At 49.2% G+C, this 19,579-nt stretch overlaps 1 protein-coding gene across 3 annotated transcripts in view; it reads right to left on the reverse strand.

Moving 5' to 3' along the window:
• Window positions 1–5,094: 5,094 nt before the first annotated feature.
• Window positions 5,095–19,579, reverse strand: part of Lrba (LPS responsive beige-like anchor protein) — a 452,811-nt gene continuing 438,326 nt past the window's right edge. For all 3 annotated transcript variants that reach the window (XM_033760036.1, XM_010632727.3, XM_010632728.3), the window contains 4 exons: window positions 17,555–17,656; window positions 14,275–14,471; window positions 10,956–11,107; window positions 5,095–6,271 (listed from right to left, as the gene is read on the reverse strand). In XM_033760036.1, coding sequence (XP_033615927.1) covers window positions 6,181–6,271; window positions 10,956–11,107; window positions 14,275–14,471; window positions 17,555–17,656 — 542 coding nt within the window. In that variant the 3' untranslated portion in view covers window positions 5,095–6,180. The remainder of the gene's footprint in view (window positions 6,272–10,955; window positions 11,108–14,274; window positions 14,472–17,554; window positions 17,657–19,579) is intronic.

Genomic DNA, 19,579 nt, shown 5'->3' on the forward strand with positions numbered 1-19,579 from the left:
ACTGAGCCTCGAGCCGGGCTCCCCACCTGCCCGCTGCGCCCGCTCAGAGCACACGGACCCATGCGGTGTCGCCGTCCTCTCGGCCGAGGCCAGCGGAGTGGAAACTGTGCATGGACCCCAGGGTGCTGCTTCCCAGGAATCGCCACCGAGGTGCGCACTGGGGTCTCCGCGCCCCGAGTCGCCTCAGCTTCGCACCTGCTTTTCCTCAGGAGCCGGGCGGGCCCGAGGCAGAAGGTGCTCCCGGACACCCTGCTGTTCACCTCCTGGAAGGCTGCTGGCAGTTGTTCCGTATTTCCACCACCCGACTCTTTTTAATAACTGTACGTGATCACGTATTTGTTCTACCTGCCCGTCTTCTAAACAGGTGGGCCCTGCGTGTAGTTCATTCTCATTGTTAGATCTCGCCTTCTGCAAGTGTCCCCAACCTGCAATAAACCCTTCCCTCTTCAGAAGAAAGCCACCGGGGGTGGGCAGAGGATTCTGTGTGGTTGCTTTGCAGAGAGCGTGGGGTGACCAAAGCACACCTCCAGGCTGAGGCCAGCAGGGAAAGGACGGGGCTCAGGAGGAACCGGCGGAGGCAGATGTGGCTCAGCTCGAGTCTGTGGTCACACAGGGGCATGGGAACCCCTGTGACAGCTGCTCCGGAGTCAAGGCCACTGGCTCATGGCTCAGACGTCACGGGAGATGGGAGTCAGGGTGGCCGTCCTGTCTGTCACCTCCCTCAGGAGGCGGTGTCTCTGTGCTCACTCCGCACTGCCCTCGGTGCTGTCCCTTTGCCCATGTCTGGGATGCGCCGGCCTGGCCACTGCCTGGCATCTGTTCACACTGCCAGTGCTTCAAACCACGCGGTCTGGCTGCTGATGGAGGGAGAGCACTGGGCTGGCGCTGCCCGGGTTGTCCACATGCCAGTCCTATGTGGGGGGCTTCCCGGGTCCACAGCTGTGGCAGAGACGAGCTGCGGGGGCGGGCCAGCTGCAAAACTGTGAGGTCCAGGCCTGGTACATTCTGCCTGCGACTGCCCTGACTGGTGAGAACAAGCTCTCTTGAAGTTTTCTGTGGGAATGTTTTCTTTCCTAGAAAGACAGGGCTGATGCACGGGGGGTGGGGGGATCAAATGTATGGTACTGGCATTTTTTAACTTCATTGCAAGCTGGGTGCTGATTGCTGTGAGTTCAAGGCCGGCCTGCACTACATAATGAGACCCTGTCTCAAGTGTTGCAGTAAAAGACACACTGGCCTTAATCTCTCTCAAAAGACTGCCTCGCTTTGAACGCACATACTTGTCACTTTCTGAGGCAGTTGTGGAATTCTTCCTTAAGCGTCTGTATGAGGTATGATAAAAAAATGTGGTGAATGCTGCTGCTGCTGCGTGTCATCTGATGAATGGCGAAGGAGGCTTGTGAAAACCTTCAGTGTATCCTCATCCACCTATTCACCCGATTGGGCACTGTGCGGCTTCCAGCTTTTCTCCAAAGTCAAGATGACCATGAAAGGTAAATGGTCCTTGTAGCAGCCAATACAGTGCAACTGGACAAGAAAGACGACCTCCACAGTGGCCACAGGACAGACTTGAGTCACTGCAGGAAACTGGATGCAGCTTGAGGCCATCATGTTAAGTGAAGTAAATCTGACAAATGAGCTTCAATACTGCATGAGAAACCCACAATAGAAAGCAAAAGAAAAGGTAGATCAAAAGTAGGGAGCCAGCTCTTTCTCAAATGGGAAAGGGGTCAACAGATGGAGTGGAGGAGAGAGGGGAGGAAAAGGAATGAAGGTGTGTGATACGCCAGCTCCCCACGAGGAGAGGATTGTGATCCTTGTGTACACGTGCACCAGTAAGAGAAGAGCTAAAAACGAAGCCAGTGATACAGCAGTTGGAAAACAAGTGGCAGGAATGATGCGATAAGCATGTTCAAAGCAAGGGTGGTAATTTGAGTGGGGTTTGCCCATTTATTGGAATACCTTTTTAAAAATTCACTGTTTGTCATACTTTGTGAAGACTAGTGACATGGGGAGGGGACAAGTCCCCGGCCGCCTGTCGGAGCCTGACACCGGCCCTCCCTGGAGCTCCGAGGTGCACAGCTGGGAAGCAGGTGTCGCCTGGCAGCGCCAGCCTGAGGTGCAGAGGGAGGCGCCTGGCCTGGCATCGCTGCAGCCTGTGGAGGTTGACACACAGGACGCAGGCCTGCTCGTGTAGGTACGCTCCCTCGGAAGCCTGGGGAGGCCCACGGGGCTGACGGAGGGGACCCAGAGTCACAGGAGAGTTGGAGCCATGGAGCAGGTGAGGGCTCCCCGGCTCCAGAGCCCGCATTCCGGGGATGTAGACGCCGTCTGTCATCAGGGTCCATGGTGTCTACATAGTGACCCTGCCCACTTGTTGAGCACATGTTCCTTAAAGCTCTAATGCTGTCTCAGAATGCAAGTGCTATCCAGCTGGTGCAGAGCGAGGGGCTGTCATTGTCCATGTGTGGTCAGAGTCTACAGAAACAGCGTTGGTGGATAGAGGAAAGGGGTGACACGTCCTCCCTTAAGCCCTGGGCTTTCCTTTTTCAGGAAGGTGGCTGGGACGGAGATGTGGAGGCTGTGCCTTGAATGCGTTTGGCTGTTGCTGTGGCCAAGTCGGTGAAACAAACGAGATGGGACAGTTCAGGACGTTACGTTTACTGAGAGAAGACATGGGTTAGTCCTGTCTTGGAGTAAGCTCTAAAGTAGTTTGCTGTCCCGTGGAAAGTGCAAAGCCACATATTCATCACTCCTGTTGAGTACTGAATTTAATTTTTTTAGGGGAGCGGGTAAAGTTCATTTGTATAGAGTTCTTTATTTAATATGTCCAAATGTATCCAAACTATCTCAACATGTGATCAGCATCAAAAAATGACTGTGATATTTTACCGCCCCTTGCACGACATCTTTGAAATCTGGGTTGTATTTATAGCAGTTCTGTCTGTACCGGAACCATTTCAAGGGCTTAAATCCACAGGTGCGTGTGGCTGCTGCACGGCCGTGCAGCTCTGCACACCACCCCGGCCGTCCTGTCCTCGTCCTGGAGGCATCGGCAGTGATCTCGGCTGCCATCTCTGACCTGTGGTGTGAACCAGAGCCGAGTCCTGGTTCTGGACTCACTGCGGGGGTGCGGCTCACGGTTTGCAGCGCCCGACTCTGCCTCAGTTGGTCTCGGCCTGGTTCCCGAGACCCCTGGGCAGCACTGGCTGAGTGCGGCCGGCACAGCCCTGCCAGGGTGCAGCTCTGACTGGGGGGCCTTGGCAACAGTGCCCCGAAAGGGACAGGCTGAGTGCAGAGAGGGTGTGAAGCCCTGGCGGCCAAGGAGAGAACTGGAACATGCTTGCTAGAGGAGACTGGAGGCGCACTGCTGTGTCGGGCTGTACTGGGAGTGTGCGGGCTTCATTTCCCGATAGTTGCTGGGCTGAGCAGGTAGGAATGGCCTTGGGTGCCACGGTGAGGTGAGACTAATGAAGGCGCTCAGTGTGGAATCCGCTGCTTGGTAGGGCTGTTGGAAGTGCCCGGGTCCCAGCTGACAGTGGACGGGCTTTTTCTTCCTGTCTCCCCTGAGCCGCATGGCTCTGTGAGCTGGGAACAGACGCCCATCTGGTGAGGAAGGAAGCTCGGGGCTTCTGGCCTGGATCCCCCGTCCAGGATGCGCCCTCGGGTGGGCGGAAGCACATCAGTTGGGAGGAGCCCAGTGGCCGAGAAGCTGCAGGAACAGGTGCTGAACTGAGTCCCGTGGCAGAGGCAGAGCTGCAGCTTCTGGGGAGGCTGCTCTCGGCCCCTCCCTGAGGGCAGAGCTGTAGTGCAGGGCTGCAGCGGGCAGGACACTCGGACTGGCAGAGCGACCCCCAATTTGCCAGCCTTGGGCGAGCACCTGTCAGGGCTCAGGTTGAAGCCAGGCCTGGAAAACGCCTTTCAAGTTACCCAAGTCCAAAGCTGCTTCCTGCAGGTATCATGAAATAACTGTCCTGCCCAGCTCTCTCACAATCTCAGTTTTGGCAAGGAAAAATATTCCTGCATTTGAGGCAAAAAAATTCATTTCAATCCTAGAAGTCCCAGGGATGCTCGTAGCGGTCTCTTCCTGGAGACAGAGACCGCTGCCTGTGGCTACACCGCCCTCCCTGTGCTGGAGAGGAGGCCCTGCTGGGCCTTATTCTGGTCATAGCAGTGAGGGCCACATCAGTGACATCAGTGTGGTTTGACAGCAAGCCAGGCACGGGCATGCGCCTCCCATCCTGGTGTGGTGGATCTTTCTCTAGTTTAGGTATCTGGGGTAATGCTTGCTTCCAGAAATGAATCTGGGAGAATTGCATCCTTTTCAATTGCATTAAGAGTTTGAGAAGTAGGGGCATCAGGTCTTCTCCAAATTTCTTGTAGAATTCAGCAGTGAAGCCATCAGGGCCTGGGATCCCCCGCTCCAACCCCACTGCCCCAGTACCCGGGATTGAGCTATGAACCTTGCACTTGCCAGGCAGGAGTTATGCCACTGAGCTACATCCCAAGCCCCCTGGGGCTTTTCTTTGTTGGTAAGTTTTTAATTACATTTTCCATTTCATTCACTGGTATCGATTTAGAATTTCTGTTATCTTCTTGATTCAGTTTTGATAATTCATATGTATCTAGGGATCTGTCCCTTCTGTATTTTCTATCTTAGATACAGGTTCTCAAAATGGGTATTGATGATTTTCTGAATTTCCGCAGGATTTGTTGTGATTTCACCTTTTTCATTCCTAATTGCATGGATTTGAGTCTTTCATTTTTTTGATAAGTTTGGCTAAGGGTTTGTCAATTTAAACTTCCAAAGAACCAACTCTTTGATTCATTGATTCTTTGTATTATTTTCTTAGTGGTTTATAAAATCATGATGGATCTTAGCTGGCTGGTATACAGTATAGAGCCCTTTGGTCATTTGTAAGATTCAGACCTTGCTCGTCTATGGACATCTCAGTAAGTGAGAAAGACTTCGTGTTATCTGTAGAATCTCTTTCTGCTGAACCAGTTTGGGGTATTCTTTGTGTGTTATCTATGTTTAAAAGCTAGAGGCGAAAGAGATATTTCCAACGATTCAGTTACAAATTCCATTTTTTTTTTCCCAAAATGAATCATTCAGTGTAATGTTGGTTTTTAGAAAATATCTAAATGTGTAGGAAAAAGGGGTGGGGGAAGCCACGCAGGCAAGATGTATGGAAACATCACAGTTCACAACATACAAAGAGTTTATTTATGTAATACAGACCTTTTCTCAAATATTTTTCACAGATCTCCATACAGCAATCTACTAGAAAAGTAGAATTATACAACACCAAAATAGCATTGCTTCTCAGTACAAATCACTAATCAGAAGGAAGGTGGAGATGGTTTAGCACAGGGGAAGGAAAGGGGTGTTGCTGGCAGCACCTGGTGGCCTCTGCTCTCGAACCCAGGGCCTGGGAGGACTCTGCCACCCCAGGGCCAGGTGACCTGCGTGGGCTTTCAGAGAGAACAAAAGCTTCAAGCCCAAGAGCATTTCCAGCATTTCATCTTGTGCTATGAGGACGACAGATCAGGAAAATGGTAAATAGTTCACACTTACTGTAACTTAGAGCCTTTACATTTACCACGCAATAAAATAACCTCCCCCACAACATAATTTTCTAGGTCTAAGACATGCTTGAAGAAGAATATAGAAATAATTAACTGAGATATTTTAATTTACATTTGCTATAATTTAAACATTACTATTTAAATCCCAGAAATTTGAGCAGTAAAGAAACACAATTGTTTGGAAAAATACAGAACTGAAAGTACAGCATAAAAGTCCCCGTCCCAGTATTAGAACTCCTTTCCCCACTATGTTTCTCAAGATTACAGATATGTGGGAAATGTGGTTTTCAGAATATAGCTAGAATAGTGGGCTTATCTGCTCCACCGTATGGTTTCCATAACTGGTGAAAATAGAGTTCTCATTATGACTAAAAATATAGATTTTTCTTTAAACTACAGAACCCAGCAACCAGTTTGCTTTGCTGTCCCCCTCCCCCCAAAATCAAGCAAAGTCTACAAAAATAGCAGTGAAATTTTAAAAATATTTTGCTCAGTCAAGCAATTTTAAGTTACATTCAGGGGCAGTGGCTATTTCCGCTGGGGTCCTTGCCCTGCTCAGCCCGGGGCAGGGCCAAGGCACAGCCGTCACCCTCAGTAGCGGGTTTGGTATTCATGATGCCACCGGTTGAAGTCGTTGTAGAACAGGACAATGCTTCCCGAAGCCATGCCAGAAATGATGCACCTGGGAGAGGCCAGAGGGAGAGGTTTACACGCCTGGATCCCTAAGGAAGGGCCGCCTACCCACGGCCCAGGAGCTGCCCTTTGGGAGCAGTGCGGCCGGCCCGGGCCCAGGGAGGTACAGGCTGCCTCCGACACTGCCCCGGACCCAGCGTGGCTTTCTGGTCCTGCAGCCAGAGTCCCCAGAGCCTACCGGACCGCCTCACTTCTGAGGGGACCTGGACTGCTGCTGAGGACGCAGCACACGTCCATGGCTGGTACAGAGAGCACAGGAGGAGCGCTAGCCATCCCTTGGGCTGGGGCCTGGTCCTCGTAACACGGGTCCCTAAGACGGGAGCTGCTGCTCAGAGAGGGTGCGGGGACGGGGACAGCCGCGTGCTGAGTGGCTGAGGGGCCACTGTTTGTTTTGTTTGTAGAGGTGGTGGTATGTGTGATTGAACTCGGGGCCTTTGCACCTAGCTATACCCCCAGAACTTTGATTCTGAGACAGGGTCTCGCCAAGTCACCAATTTTCCAGGTTGGGCTGCAGCTTACGATCCTCCTGCCTCAGCCTCCGAGTGCTGGGGTCACAAACGTGCTCCACTGTGTACTGGTCTTTCTCGCAGCTGTTCTAAGGTCCTTTTCTCAATTGTTTGGTCAGGACCAGGTCTTAGGAAGTTCCAGCCAGTCCCTTCCTAGTGCCTCACAGCAAAACTGAGAGCTACGCGTGTCACTATGAAAAGTCAACACAAAAGGTGGTAACCAGGAAAACAGAAGCAAAACTAAGGCATATGGAAATAGCAAAAGTAAGTCTTTCCCTATTAACTATTACTGTATATGCAGAGAATGAAGTTTGATCTAAAGGCAGAGATTAGTAGAAATGGGCAAAAACATCCTTGAGGGCTGGGGATTTAGCTCATTGTTTCCCCACCTGCCTCAAAATTGCAAGGTCCTGAGTTTGACTCATTTGAGAAACATGAATTACACATGCACATTAAACGTGCGTCCCATTATATGTGGGGCAAATACTGAGGACTGAAGGGAGGAGAGTGTCACACTGACAGGCAGGACGGCAGCCGTCAGGAATGGGTGGAAGACAGCAGAGAAGGGAACGAGGACAGGAGCCTGGGAAGCTGGCTGCACCTGACGCACATCTAGAACACCCACCCACAGCAGCAAAGTACACAGTTGTCTCCGGCGTGCATGAACCACTCTAGGGTAAAGCATGTATTAGGCCTCAAAACGAGTCTTCATGATTCAGCATGACTGAACTCATACAAAACTCTTCTGATCGTAATACTAAAACTAAAATCAGTAACAGGAAAACTGGAAAGCTCACATATCTGCAGAAATGGAATGTTTTAGCTCGCTTTCGCTATGAACAAAGTACTTGAGTGTCAGCTTCAGGTTTCACTCCATGGTCAGCTGGATGAAGGGAAGGAACATCACGGCGGACGGCCCGGGAGCAGGTACGGTCCCTGCTGTGTCTGCGTCCGGCCGTCCCTCCACGGCCTGTGTTCAGTGGGGCTGGATCTACAGCTGTGATGCTGGGATTAAGGGTGTGTGATTATGGAATGAGAGTTCTGGTGGGATTCAGGGTGGGTGTGAGTGCTGCTCACCCTCAGGGCAGGTAGCCTGGATGCAATGGAAGGGACAGAAAGAGGGTCATCCCTGGTCATGTACTGCTTGCTTGCTCGCTGCCTTCTGCCTGCCACAGTCGGATTCTCCTCTTCAGGCCCCTCTGCCATGCCACCCTGCCTTGGAGCCCGTCAACTGTGAACCAAAACCTCCATGAACTACCAGTCAGAGCCACCTCTCCTCCAATCGTAGGCGTCAAGTATTCTGTCTCAACAAGGAAGAACGTAACTAAGACATCCCTAAGGCATGAACCACCCAGACACACCCCGGCGTGTGCTTCACTGAGCTCCTAGGCATCCCTCAAACCAAGCTGACAAGATTAACTATCATATTGAATGAAAAATCATGAAGAGAATTACAAAATACCCTGAGATAAATGAAAACACAGCATGCCAAAAATGACAGGATGCAGCTAAAGCACTACTAAAATAGAAATCTTTGGCTGTAAACCCATACACTTAAGGAGAAAATCTTGAATCAATAACCTAACTTCATACCATAAGGAACTACAAAAAGAGCAAACTAAATCCAAACATAGCAGAAAGAGGGCAACAACTGGAACAGATAAAACTAAAATTGGTTCTTTGAGAAATTTTAGCTACACTAGGGAATAAAAGAACTTCAGAAAGGAAAGTGAGGGAAATAATAAAATACAGAAACTATTAGGAACAACTACATAACAGCAAATTGGACAGCCAAGATGAAACAGATAAGTTCTTAGAAACAATGTACCAAACAGAAAATCTGAACAGATATATAGCTAGTGAATCAGTAATAAACCTCCCATTAAAGAAAAGCTCTGAGCTATCTGGCTTCATTGGAGGAGGATTAACACCAATCCTTTTCAGACTTTTCCAAAAATGAATAGGAGAGAACACTTCCTAACTCACTGTGTGAGTCCAGAACTTCCCTGGTACCAAAGAATGAAAGAGACACCACACTATCCATTACAAACCAATATCCCTTATGGTAAAAGGGTTATACACCATGACCGAGTGAGTCCCCTCCGAATTTAAGGAGGATTCAAGATGCAAAAACAAAACAAAACAAAAAACATATACTACATTTAAAGGATAGCAAAAACCCCCATATTTCAATTGATAAAAGGCATCTGAAATCTTTTCATTATTTTAAAAAACACTACAGACTAGGGCTAGAAGTAAAATACTTCAAGTGAAAAAAAGAGCATTTATGAAAAAGCCTACAGTTGATATCACAATGGTGACTCAAATATTTCCTCTGTGATCAGGAAAAAAAAATGATGCTTACTTTCACCACTTTTATTCAACACAATACATGAAGGTCCTACACAGAAAATTCCATCAGAAAGAGATAAAAGTATCTAAATTGGAAAGAAAGAAAACGGTCACAGATCACCTTGTAAGTAGGAAATCCGATTACACAAATACAGAGTTAATAAATGCAGTCAGGAAATTTGAAGATATACAACCAACATAAAATAGCATTTCAATACACTAACAATCCAAAAGGGAAATGAACAATTCCACTTATGAAAGCATCAGAAAGGCAATAAGGAATAAGTTTAACCAAAAAAGAAACAACTTGTATACTGAAAACTATGCAGCACTGCTAAGTTTAAGACAAGTAAAAGGAAACACATCACATGTTCATGGATTTGAAGACGGTACTGTCAAGATACTGCAGTATTAACCCAAAGGTCTGTAGATTCCCTGTGATTCCTATCCCAATTACTTTTCCCCCTGAACCAGAAAAACCCGTCCTAAGTTTTATATAGGGATCCCAAATATCCAAAATGATCTTGGAAAAGAAAACAGTGGGCGGCCTCACATTTTCTGACTGTAGAACTTACTCCAAAGCTGCAGTAGTCAAATCAGTGCCATACTGGCAGAAAGACAGGCAAGAGAAGAGAGAGTTTAAAAGCTCACAAGTGCACAGTCAGTTTCCTACAGGGTGCCAAGACCATTCAGTAGAGGAAGGCGGTCTTCAACAAGTAGTGCTAGGAAAAGTGGGCTTCTACATGGAAAACTTACTACCACGATGCGCTGCAAAACTCTTAGAACACAGAAGAAAAGCTTCAAGACCTTGGATCATGCAGTGATATCTTAGATAAGACACAAAAAGCATAACTAACAAAAGAAAAATTAGGTTTCATTAAAATTGTCTGTGTGTTAAAGAACACTGAGGAGAATGAAAAGCCAGTCATTACTAATCGTTAGGAAAGTCTAGATCAACCCATAATGGGAGATGGCGTCATCTCCACAAGGGCAGCCACCGCGTAGACCTGAACCTGATGAGTGTCATGAGCGCGTGGGGAGACGGGAGCCAGGCACTGCTGTGGGGAGTGAGAAGTAGTGCCTCCGCGCCGCGGCAGAGTTTGGGAGTCCCTCAGGACGGCCATGGGACCCAGCGATTCCGCTCTGGAAACATACCCCAAAACTGTAGCGAGGGACCGGAATGTGGATGTTAGCCCACGCTGAAAGCAAACTGTACGTGACATCCAAAGGTAGAAACAACCCAAGTGCCAGAGAGGAGTAAGAACGCGGCGCTTTCTCAGGAGTGGCTGGACCCAGACTGTGTGACGCTGTGTGGCTGGCTCATGGCACAGCGACAGGCTCCAAGGCACTAGGATGAGGGCAGGGAGTGCCGCACGCCTAAGTAGTCCAGATAAGGAAAAGGGGCAGAGAGACACGGTTAAGGTCCCCTGTTGCTTCTGCTGTGTTTGCCTGCCGTGAACCCTTCTCCTGTGCAGTGCCCCTCTGCCATGCTGCCCTCCTTTGGAGCCCGCTGATTATGGACAGAAACCTCTACACGTTGAGCTAAATAAACTTTTCCTCTTTAACTTTGGGTGTTGGCTATTTTGTCTCAGCAACGAGAGAAAAGTCACTAAGATATTTATGAAGAAAGATGGTTTAAAGAGGAGGCTTCCTGACAGTGTGACCGAGGCCTTTCCTCCTTAAGTAAAGCCTATTTCTTGGAGAGCCAAAAACTCACTGGCTGTCGGGATGCAGGAGCTGGCGCTGCACCAGCCTCGGCCCGTGGGAGGAGCCCTCCCTGTCTGACTACTGCTCGGACCTCAGCTCCAGTCTTACCTCTGGTCGTAGGACAGCGCCATGGCCCGGATGCCTGCGTCGCAGCCAGGGTAGGCAAAGAGCTGCTTGAGGTCGGACACCTGCCAGACCCGCACCACGCCGCTGTCTCCTCCTGTGAGCAGGTACTGCCCGTCCCGACTCAGCTGCAGGGCCTGCGAGACACAGTGAGGCTTCATTAGTGGTGGGTTAATCCCTCCGGGTGCCCGGCCACTGCCAGGCTTCTCTTCATGTCCTTAGGAAATGGGGTTGCAGAAGACCTGCCATTTGTCAAAAACCAATAGACAGGGTCAGGCAATGCCTGGGGTCTTCATTTTCTTCTTTTCCATTTCTTTGTGGGCATGAAGGAGCCATGCAAGCCGAACAACCTGTGTCGTGGATGGGGCCTGCCTGGAGGCGTCGGCACCTTCCCTCAGCCTGCTGGGCTCTGAGCACAGCTTCCGGCCTGGGGACAGCCCGCATCCAGCTGCCTTTGCCCTGAAGGTCAGCCCCGCTCTGCCCCACAGCGCCAGGCAGTGTCCTGGTCGCCCCCTGCCGTTTGGAGCAGCCAGTGCAGACCTGGAATTTGTTCTTTGATCCTGTAAAATAGGCACTCTCATATGAAAGCCTGTGGTTCTAATGCAGACCACTGCTGTTTCCTATTTTTTCTGCCTGGTTTTACATTTTTTAATGGTTGGGGGAAAGTCATTCTCATGATACATTAATGTTACAGGTTCCAAATTGGAATGCCCATAGATAAGGTATCAGGAGCCAGCCACACACGTGTGGCCACCTGCACGTTAAACACAGAAAGCACAGAGTCCGCAAAGCCTAATTATGTCCGCCCCACCTGTACCTGCCAGAGAAGTGTGCACACTCCTGACATGCAGGCCCTGTGCTACCTCGGCAGCCACCAGCCCCTGTACCGACCGACCCTATGCCAGTCCCCTCCCCTAGGGGACAAAGCCTGCAAACACTGGGGCCTGCCGCCTGTCCGCCTGCTCATGGTGGCCATGGGAATACAGGCCGTACTGCCAGCCACAAAGAACCAGCTCTTATTTCTCAAAATTCTGTTTGTTCTGTTCTATACTTGAGTTTTAGTATAACTGTATCCCAAAATTATAGAAAAGTAGGTACTGTTTCATACCCATTGGTTCACAGAAATGGCAACCTTAGCAGGCTCTCAGGTACACAGATGCATCTAAGAACCCATGTGTGGGAGATGACTAAGATGTATTCTCTATGTCTTATTTTTTAATATGAGTAAAAATCAGTATCTTTGTGCCATTCGTCTTACAGCAAGCTCTGGAGATATCTGCAAAGTGCAAAGAAGACTAGACAATAATTATCTGTTACAATTGTAAAATTCAGCCGATGAAAATCCATTAACCTCATGGTTGTGGTTCACTCAAATTTTATAGTTGAGGCTTTTTACTGGGTAACTGCTATATTAAAACAAATGAAAACCATTAATTTTTAAGTCTTTGTTCTAGTAAAAAATCTCTCATCTTCTGTCTGGAATGAAAACCTGGACATTTAGGACTATATTCAAAACATCTACCTAATGCACCAGGTACCTCCCAAAGTGAGAAACTGTTTTGTAGCCTCTCGAGAGATCCCGTGGGCTTCCTGTGGCTGACAGCCCAGGTGGTGTCTCCCTGCAGGGGGCTGTCAGGCGCAGGCTGGAGGTTCTAAGAGTGCCTCAGAGCTGTGCTGATCTCCGAGGAGAGTGGCCGGGGTTTTTAGGAGGTACCTGCAGGCCAGTGCAGTCTGTTGGGGACAACCCCATCCTAAAGCAGCCCCAGGAAAAGGAAAGAAACGAGTCCCTGTGGGTGGAACGGCGGTTATCCTTTCATTATGACAAAATAACTCCACTGCCCCGGACAGGCTGCCTACTGTAAGTCATTCATTAAGACATCTAACCCTTGTCTCGCTGATGCACTGTGATGTGCATAGCCAAAATGCCACTGAACAATCTGCTTGTATGATAAAAACAAGTGGGATGCCTTGGTCAGCACAGAGCTTCCCCAGGCTGCCTGCAGGGCACTTGGTATTTCAGAGAAACTCCATCTCTGGTCTGGGCTGGTGACTGGTTTGCTCCGCGCCTTTCTTTGCACGGGCTCAGGGCAGAGCTGGAGATCCCTGCCCTGGGAAGCTGGTTCCCAGCCAGCAGCTTCCGCCCTCGCTTCCCAGGTGCTGAGCTGTGAAGGCGGCGGGCTCTGGAGCCGGGGGCAGGCAGTTGCTCATTTTAAGCCAACTCGACTTAATCACACAGTTGCCACTTGCAAGTTAGTATGATGAAGTGCAGGAGTGTGGGGGAGAGGCGATGGATGTGTAAGCCCGGGGTCCAGGGGGAGATATTACAGGGGAGCCTCCTGCCGGCCTCCAGGCCCAGCCTCGGGCCTGACGGAAATGCCATGGAAACGCCTGGGGCCCGCCAGGGACGTCAGATTATTTTACAGATTTATTAGTGTAGCTGACAATATAATCACAACTCAAAGTGACAGATTATCAGCATTATGACTGTAAAGAAAAGAGAGAGGAAAACCCTCTGATGAGTACTTGGTTTAAGTGAAGTATTATGGGAAAGAAGGGAAAAATAAAAGCTAGTGTGTGTCTGGCATATGCCCGTGCGCGGAGGCTGGTGGGAAGGCATGGAACAGAGGAGCTGGGGCTTGGCGGTGACCAGGTGACCCAGATTGGAGCTCTTGTTCCTTGGCGCTTCCTGACCCTAGCGTTTCCTCTCTCACCCCAACACATCCGGGGTACCCTGACTGTGCAGTCTCACACCCTCCACCCCCTTGCTGGGAAATGGCAGCGAGGAGACAGCACCTGTGGCCTGGGGAGACGGGCACAACCCTGCAAAGCGGCTCCCCGGGAAGGTCTGGGTGGGACCGCTTCCTAGGTACCGGTGTGTCTGAGGCCCAGCTGCCTCAACCTGACCTGTCTGAGTCTTGCTGTCTGGGGCTGCGTCCGGTCAGCCTCAGCCGCTAACCACGCACCTGCCTGTTAACTGTGCAAAGCGGCCCATGGTAAGCGTAAGCTAGTTTAGCTCTGATACTAGAAAACAACAGTGGGTAGTAAACGTCTCTTCAGATTACAAAAGGAGAATGCACTGCCAGCAAAGCCCCAGCCGGCTCCAGGCCCTAGAGAAGATCCTGCCCACACAGGGCAGCAGCCTCCCCTGGGGCCTGGGCTCAGAAGCGTCAGGAGCGGGCGGGCATCCAAATGCCCTCAGGCCCTCGACGCCTCCAGACAGGTCTCTTCAGGAAGCCCTCTCCGCTCTTGCTGGGACTCAGCAAGGGCAAAACCAAGGCAGCAGGAGAGCCCGCCAGAGACTCACCCTTATGTTGTCATCCGTGTCCACACTGGCCTGGAGTTTGCCGTTCACGCTGAATGTGCAGAAGTGGCCGTTCTCATAGAAGATGACGCAGTGGCCCTCTCTGGAAGCCTGGATGAGTTTCGGTTTCAGGCAGTTTTCAGGACCCTCCAAGGTCCTCAGCAAGTCCCCGTTCATGGAATGTATGAGGCACGGTCCTTCTGAGAAGAGGGGAGAAACAAGGGGCGAAGCGGGTTATGTGGGGAAACGATTATGCGGTGTGACTCAGTGGCAGAGCGCTTGCCTGGCATGTGCTAGGCCCTCAGTTCAGTCTTCATCACTGGAAAAAAATAAAACAGATGGATGTGACCTGAGTCTTTACAGTGTGTATGTGTGTGTGTGAGGGTGCACCAGGGCTTGAACCCAGGGCCTTCACACTGAACTACATCCTCTTAAGTTGTGCAGGCTGGGCTCAAACTTGTGATCCTCCTGCCTCACCCTCCCAGGGAGCCGGGTTACAGAATGTGCCACCAAGCCTGGCTGTGATCTGAGGCTTAAAGGCAGACCAGTCAGAACCATGGCGCCACCCTACTTTGTGAAAACCTTTTGTTTTTGGTACTGGGATCAAACTCATGACTTTGCACTTGCGAGGCAGGCGTGGTGCCACGAGCTACATCCCTGGCCCGGTGGAAAGCTTTTTTAAAACTACCATCTTGCATGTAGGTTATTTTATATCATGTCCTCATGTCTGCCAGCTCTCACCTTCCACAGGAAGAGGCAAGAAGCCAAGTTACACACATTCAGGTTCCTTTTTCAAGAGACCGGAAGTTACACAGAACTCATTATACCAAGAGGTAAAACGAACTGGATGAACTCAGAACAGGACAATTTTCTAACCTAGCATGGTTTCCAGGAGCTCAGCACGCCTTGGCCTTGGCTCCCTCATGGGCCAGTGTGGGAGGAGCCTGCAGGCAGCTCCTGAGGCCAGCACCATCTTCCACTGCTCACCACTCTCCCCAGGGAGTCCTGGTCACCCCTCATCTTGAAAAATAATTCACACGGGGAGCCTTCTGCCACTTTTCCTTGGCAATGAAGTGGTCCCCAAAGCAAGCAGCAGTGTCCCCACTGCAACTCCCAGGGACCCCACAGGGCCCAGATGAGGACAGGGACTGCTGTGCACTGAGAGTATTTCTGTCTCTGAGTATCTGCTCCATGCATAGCAAAGGGCTAGGTACCAAAAACTGTGTGCAGACTTAAGTTCCAAGAGATTACAAGTCAGGCTAGTGGGGTAACGGGTACATGACTGCTTTCCTCCCCAGTTCACTTGTGTCCACATGGACTCCTTTACTGCTCCTTGCATGACTCCTGGAAGCAGCCTTTGGAAATACGGCTCTCAGGTCCTTCTAGGCCATTCAGGGATTTATGCGTTGCTAGTGCTCTCCAATATTAATACAGGCAGGCACCCTGCTTGTGCCCAGCTCCGGTGTGCATAAATTTTCAATCACTTCCTCAATGTCACTGGGTCCCCCAACAGCACAGTTAAACATTTAGTTATCACATCAATTACAAAATACAGTCCATGGCTAGCTCCTCTGTCCACAGCCTATCCCCTCAGAGTTGTGTGACAGCCCCATCCCTCCTCTCCAAGTGTGCAGCTGACTGGTAAGCACAGTTCTGTTGCTCAGTTCGTGCCTGGACAGCAAATGCAGTAGCTGTGTTGCTTCCTTGTCTCCTGGTGATAAACTTGTATGACATTTTACAAAAACAGGTCATGAGAAATGGGTATTGGCCAACAAAGATGAAATGTGAATGGAGAAATGAAATGTGGAAAAGCTGAAAGGGAAACCTCAACTGGATATAACGACATAAGAAAGAGTGGCCACTGTGCTGTGCACAGCACCGAGACACCAGACACAGCTAGCAGGACTGAGCGGAGTGGTGACGTTTACTAGGGAAGTGGTTGTAAAGCCCCTGTGGAGTCTCTGAAGAAGCGGTACCAGAAAGCTCCACATTAAAGGAACTCTGGTGGGCATTTCATGGCACCAAAAGCACAAAAGATAAGCGCTTGGAAGCTAGACCAGACTTAGAAAGGAATGGGACCACGCCCAAAGTCCTAGAAAAGATGCTAAGCCTTTGGATGGAGGCGAAGACTAGGTGATGAGCACAGCTCAAACCGCCTTGAGTTTTCCTCAAGGAAACAAAATGCTTGAATTCTTAGTGTTTCAAATTATAGTGTACTAAGTAAACATTTACTGTTTTTCATGTTCTTACACAAACACATAATACCAACTTTTTCAGTGTTGTAACAAAACTCCTTAGAGACCGTGGAGTAATCAAAATTTCCCATTGATTGAGATCATCTGGCATGGTCTGAGCTTGTGCTGTCACTTTTACAGCCCTACAGTGTGCAAAGCAAGGATGGCCAGAGAATGAGAGTTCATTATGCACGTCTCCTTTGAATCACATACAGTCCAAGCACTCACACTAACTCAGGATATGTGAAAGTACTGGGAACGGGGAGGAAAAAGTCCAATGGTTACAGAATTCTTGTTCTCCATATTACCATGTCACTGACCAGCTACACTGTTCACACAATCGGACTCTTTGCTTCCCACCAGAGAAGCCTGGAGACATGAGATTATGGCCCTGGTTTTATTTCAGAGAACAGATGGAGATGGCCGGGGTTCCAGTGTGGAAGCAATGAATCTGAAACAGCTCTGTTCCTGGCCAGATCCCGACTGTGAATGTGTCCCTCGCTTGGTAGCTCTGGCCCGAATTTGCAGAGAACTGAACACCACCTGGAGCACCTCTCCACTGCCCTCAGTGCCTTTCTGGCCCTGCCTCAGCCCTAGGATTTGAAAGACGGGTCAAGAGTTTCTGTCCAGGTGTGAGATGGAACCCAGTCCAGACAGAGGACAGAAAAATAAATACACAAGACATGCCTTGTTCCTGCCTCATGGAAGTGAGAAAATTAATGGACTGTTATTTGTAAAACACCTTAAACTCTACAGCAGTGCTATGAAAGAGTAATTTTCTTTAGTAATGGAAATGTTTTGTCTCTGTGCTCTCCAATACCATAGCCAGCAGCCCTATGTGAATATAGAGCACTTGAGATATGACTGCTGCCAATAAAGAATGTAACAGTATTTAATTTTTAGCTAATTTAAATTTAAATTTAATTACAATAAAATTTAAGCCACTACAGCAGGCTAACGTTTTAGAGAAAAGGAAGCAACTTCATCTTTGGTAACCGGTTTTAGAAGACACTAAGAAATGTCTACATTTTCGAAAGCCTCAGTTTTACCTTGGGAACCACTTAACACCAGGCCCAGCTCGGCACAGATGGCAGCACACGTGATCTCGTAGTCGTGACCCGTTAGGATGGCCCGAGGAGTGGTGGTCTCACCTGCAGAAAAGACACAAGTGATGAATCAGTTTGAGTTCATGCAGATTAAGCAACAACACACTAATTCCAGTCATGCCTAACCCTTAAACTTACAGTTTGAGAATTTGTCCAAAGTCCTATTTTAAGATTAGATCCCAACTATACGCTAACAGTTTGATTTTGAGGACCACAGGTTGTTCAACGTCAAGGAATCCTTATGGATTATCAAGCAATAGTTGAAAGTTCAGGGTTAAAGATGACAAAAGGTGCATTCTAAAACGCCTCCGATACTTTGCAAATACTAAAAACATGAGCCCCCCATTAGGGAGTTTAGGGATGGATGATATAAAAGTGGGCACTATGGCTTAATTTACATTTCCAAGGCAAGCTTCCCCTGCGTGTCTTCCTCTGTGGGGCCCTGAAACCCCTATGATGAAGACAGTCTGACCAAGGACCCAGGATATCGCAAAGCAGTTCCTCTCTTAAATTCCTGTTTACTAAGTTACATATTTTCCTGATGCATAAAGCATACAGTTTTCTGTGGTTCAAAGGGCAGAAGATGGAAACCTCAGCCCTCACATGTAAATCTTCCAATACTGACTAAAGATTAGGGGAAGAGGGTGGCAAAGGTGACACAGAGGAGTAGCCAATGAGAGATGCTTCAAAACATGTCCACAGGCAGACAGAAAAAGGCATCCTGTGTCTGTCCAAACAAAACTGTACACCACGAAAGGCTGCACCACAGAGAGGACCATAGTGGCTCTGATTCATGCCAAGTCACAAGGATCAAGTGGATTCCATGTTTAGCCCAAAGGACACTAGTGTGAATTGGTCCTCCACCCTTCCAAAGCACCTTCATCGGGGACACTAGAGCAGGCTTCTGATGGCATCCCGAGGCCCTTGATTTGGACTGGTTTCGTGGTACGACTGTAACTATACAATCCAAAAGGGGCAGACGTGCCCAGAAAGCAGGTCCCTAGCACCAGCCGTCCTCACCCCAAACATGTGGCTATCCCGAGCAGTCACCCACTCTGGAGAAAGTGCGGGCAGGTCAGGGACAGTGTCAGAGACCCACACTGCTGGCAGCAACCGAGCCAGCCTCCAAAGTGGTAGCTCCTGCTGGTGGTCCATGGGTCCTCTGCCACTTCGTGCAAACTGCCTGTTCTGGGTGGTGAGGGAGGAAGGCAGCTCTTACTGAATGGGCTGAGACCCAAGGCCCAAGAGAAACAAGGCCTGCGCCCGGTGGGAAGGAGCCCAGTCACCGAGTTCCAGGCCCACCACCCGCAGCCAGAGGCCTTGGGCCCAGCAGCACATCTGGCGGTTCAGCGTGGGATTTCACACAGCCGTGTCCCCAGTGTCCTGTGACTCTGGAGAACAGGGTACTTCTGGAGGTGACTTAAGTCTGGTTCAAGTCTGCCTGCAGCTCAGGGAGAAGGGGAGACACAGACTGAACAGCGGGGTAAAGGGGCACTAGCAGCTTGGTTCCATTTGATTCCACATTTAAAGCTTTGGAGGGCACACCCACCACAGATAAAGAGTTTACCTAATATTCCTAAAACAAACAAACAAAAATTTTGTCATAAAGCCAGTTTTTTCTTAAGAAGTCCATAACTTTGGGGAAAATTTTAAGGAAAGAAGCAAACAATGTAAGCCAATCTGAACGACTTAACTTTCTGTTAGTGATAATTTTTACCACAAAAGCTAGAACTATGCCATGTTTTAAAAAGTTAATGATGCTTTAGCCCTGATCCATGATCCATGGTATCCTCTTTTCCCACGAAGTTCTAAATTCCACAAAACAGCATACAATGTTATTTTTGAAATTACTGTCTAACTACATCTTCTGGCAGCTTTTGAAAATCAGTGGGCGGGTCAAATTGTTATGAGCTAAGGAATACATTCTGTGTGATTTTCCTTTTCTGTTTGCTTTTTTTTTTTTTTTTT

This window comes from Fukomys damarensis, unplaced genomic scaffold, assembly GCF_012274545.1.
Source record: "Fukomys damarensis isolate Sample0158 unplaced genomic scaffold, DMR_v1.0_HiC HiC_scaffold_38, whole genome shotgun sequence".
Lineage (NCBI taxonomy): Eukaryota > Metazoa > Chordata > Mammalia > Rodentia > Bathyergidae > Fukomys > Fukomys damarensis.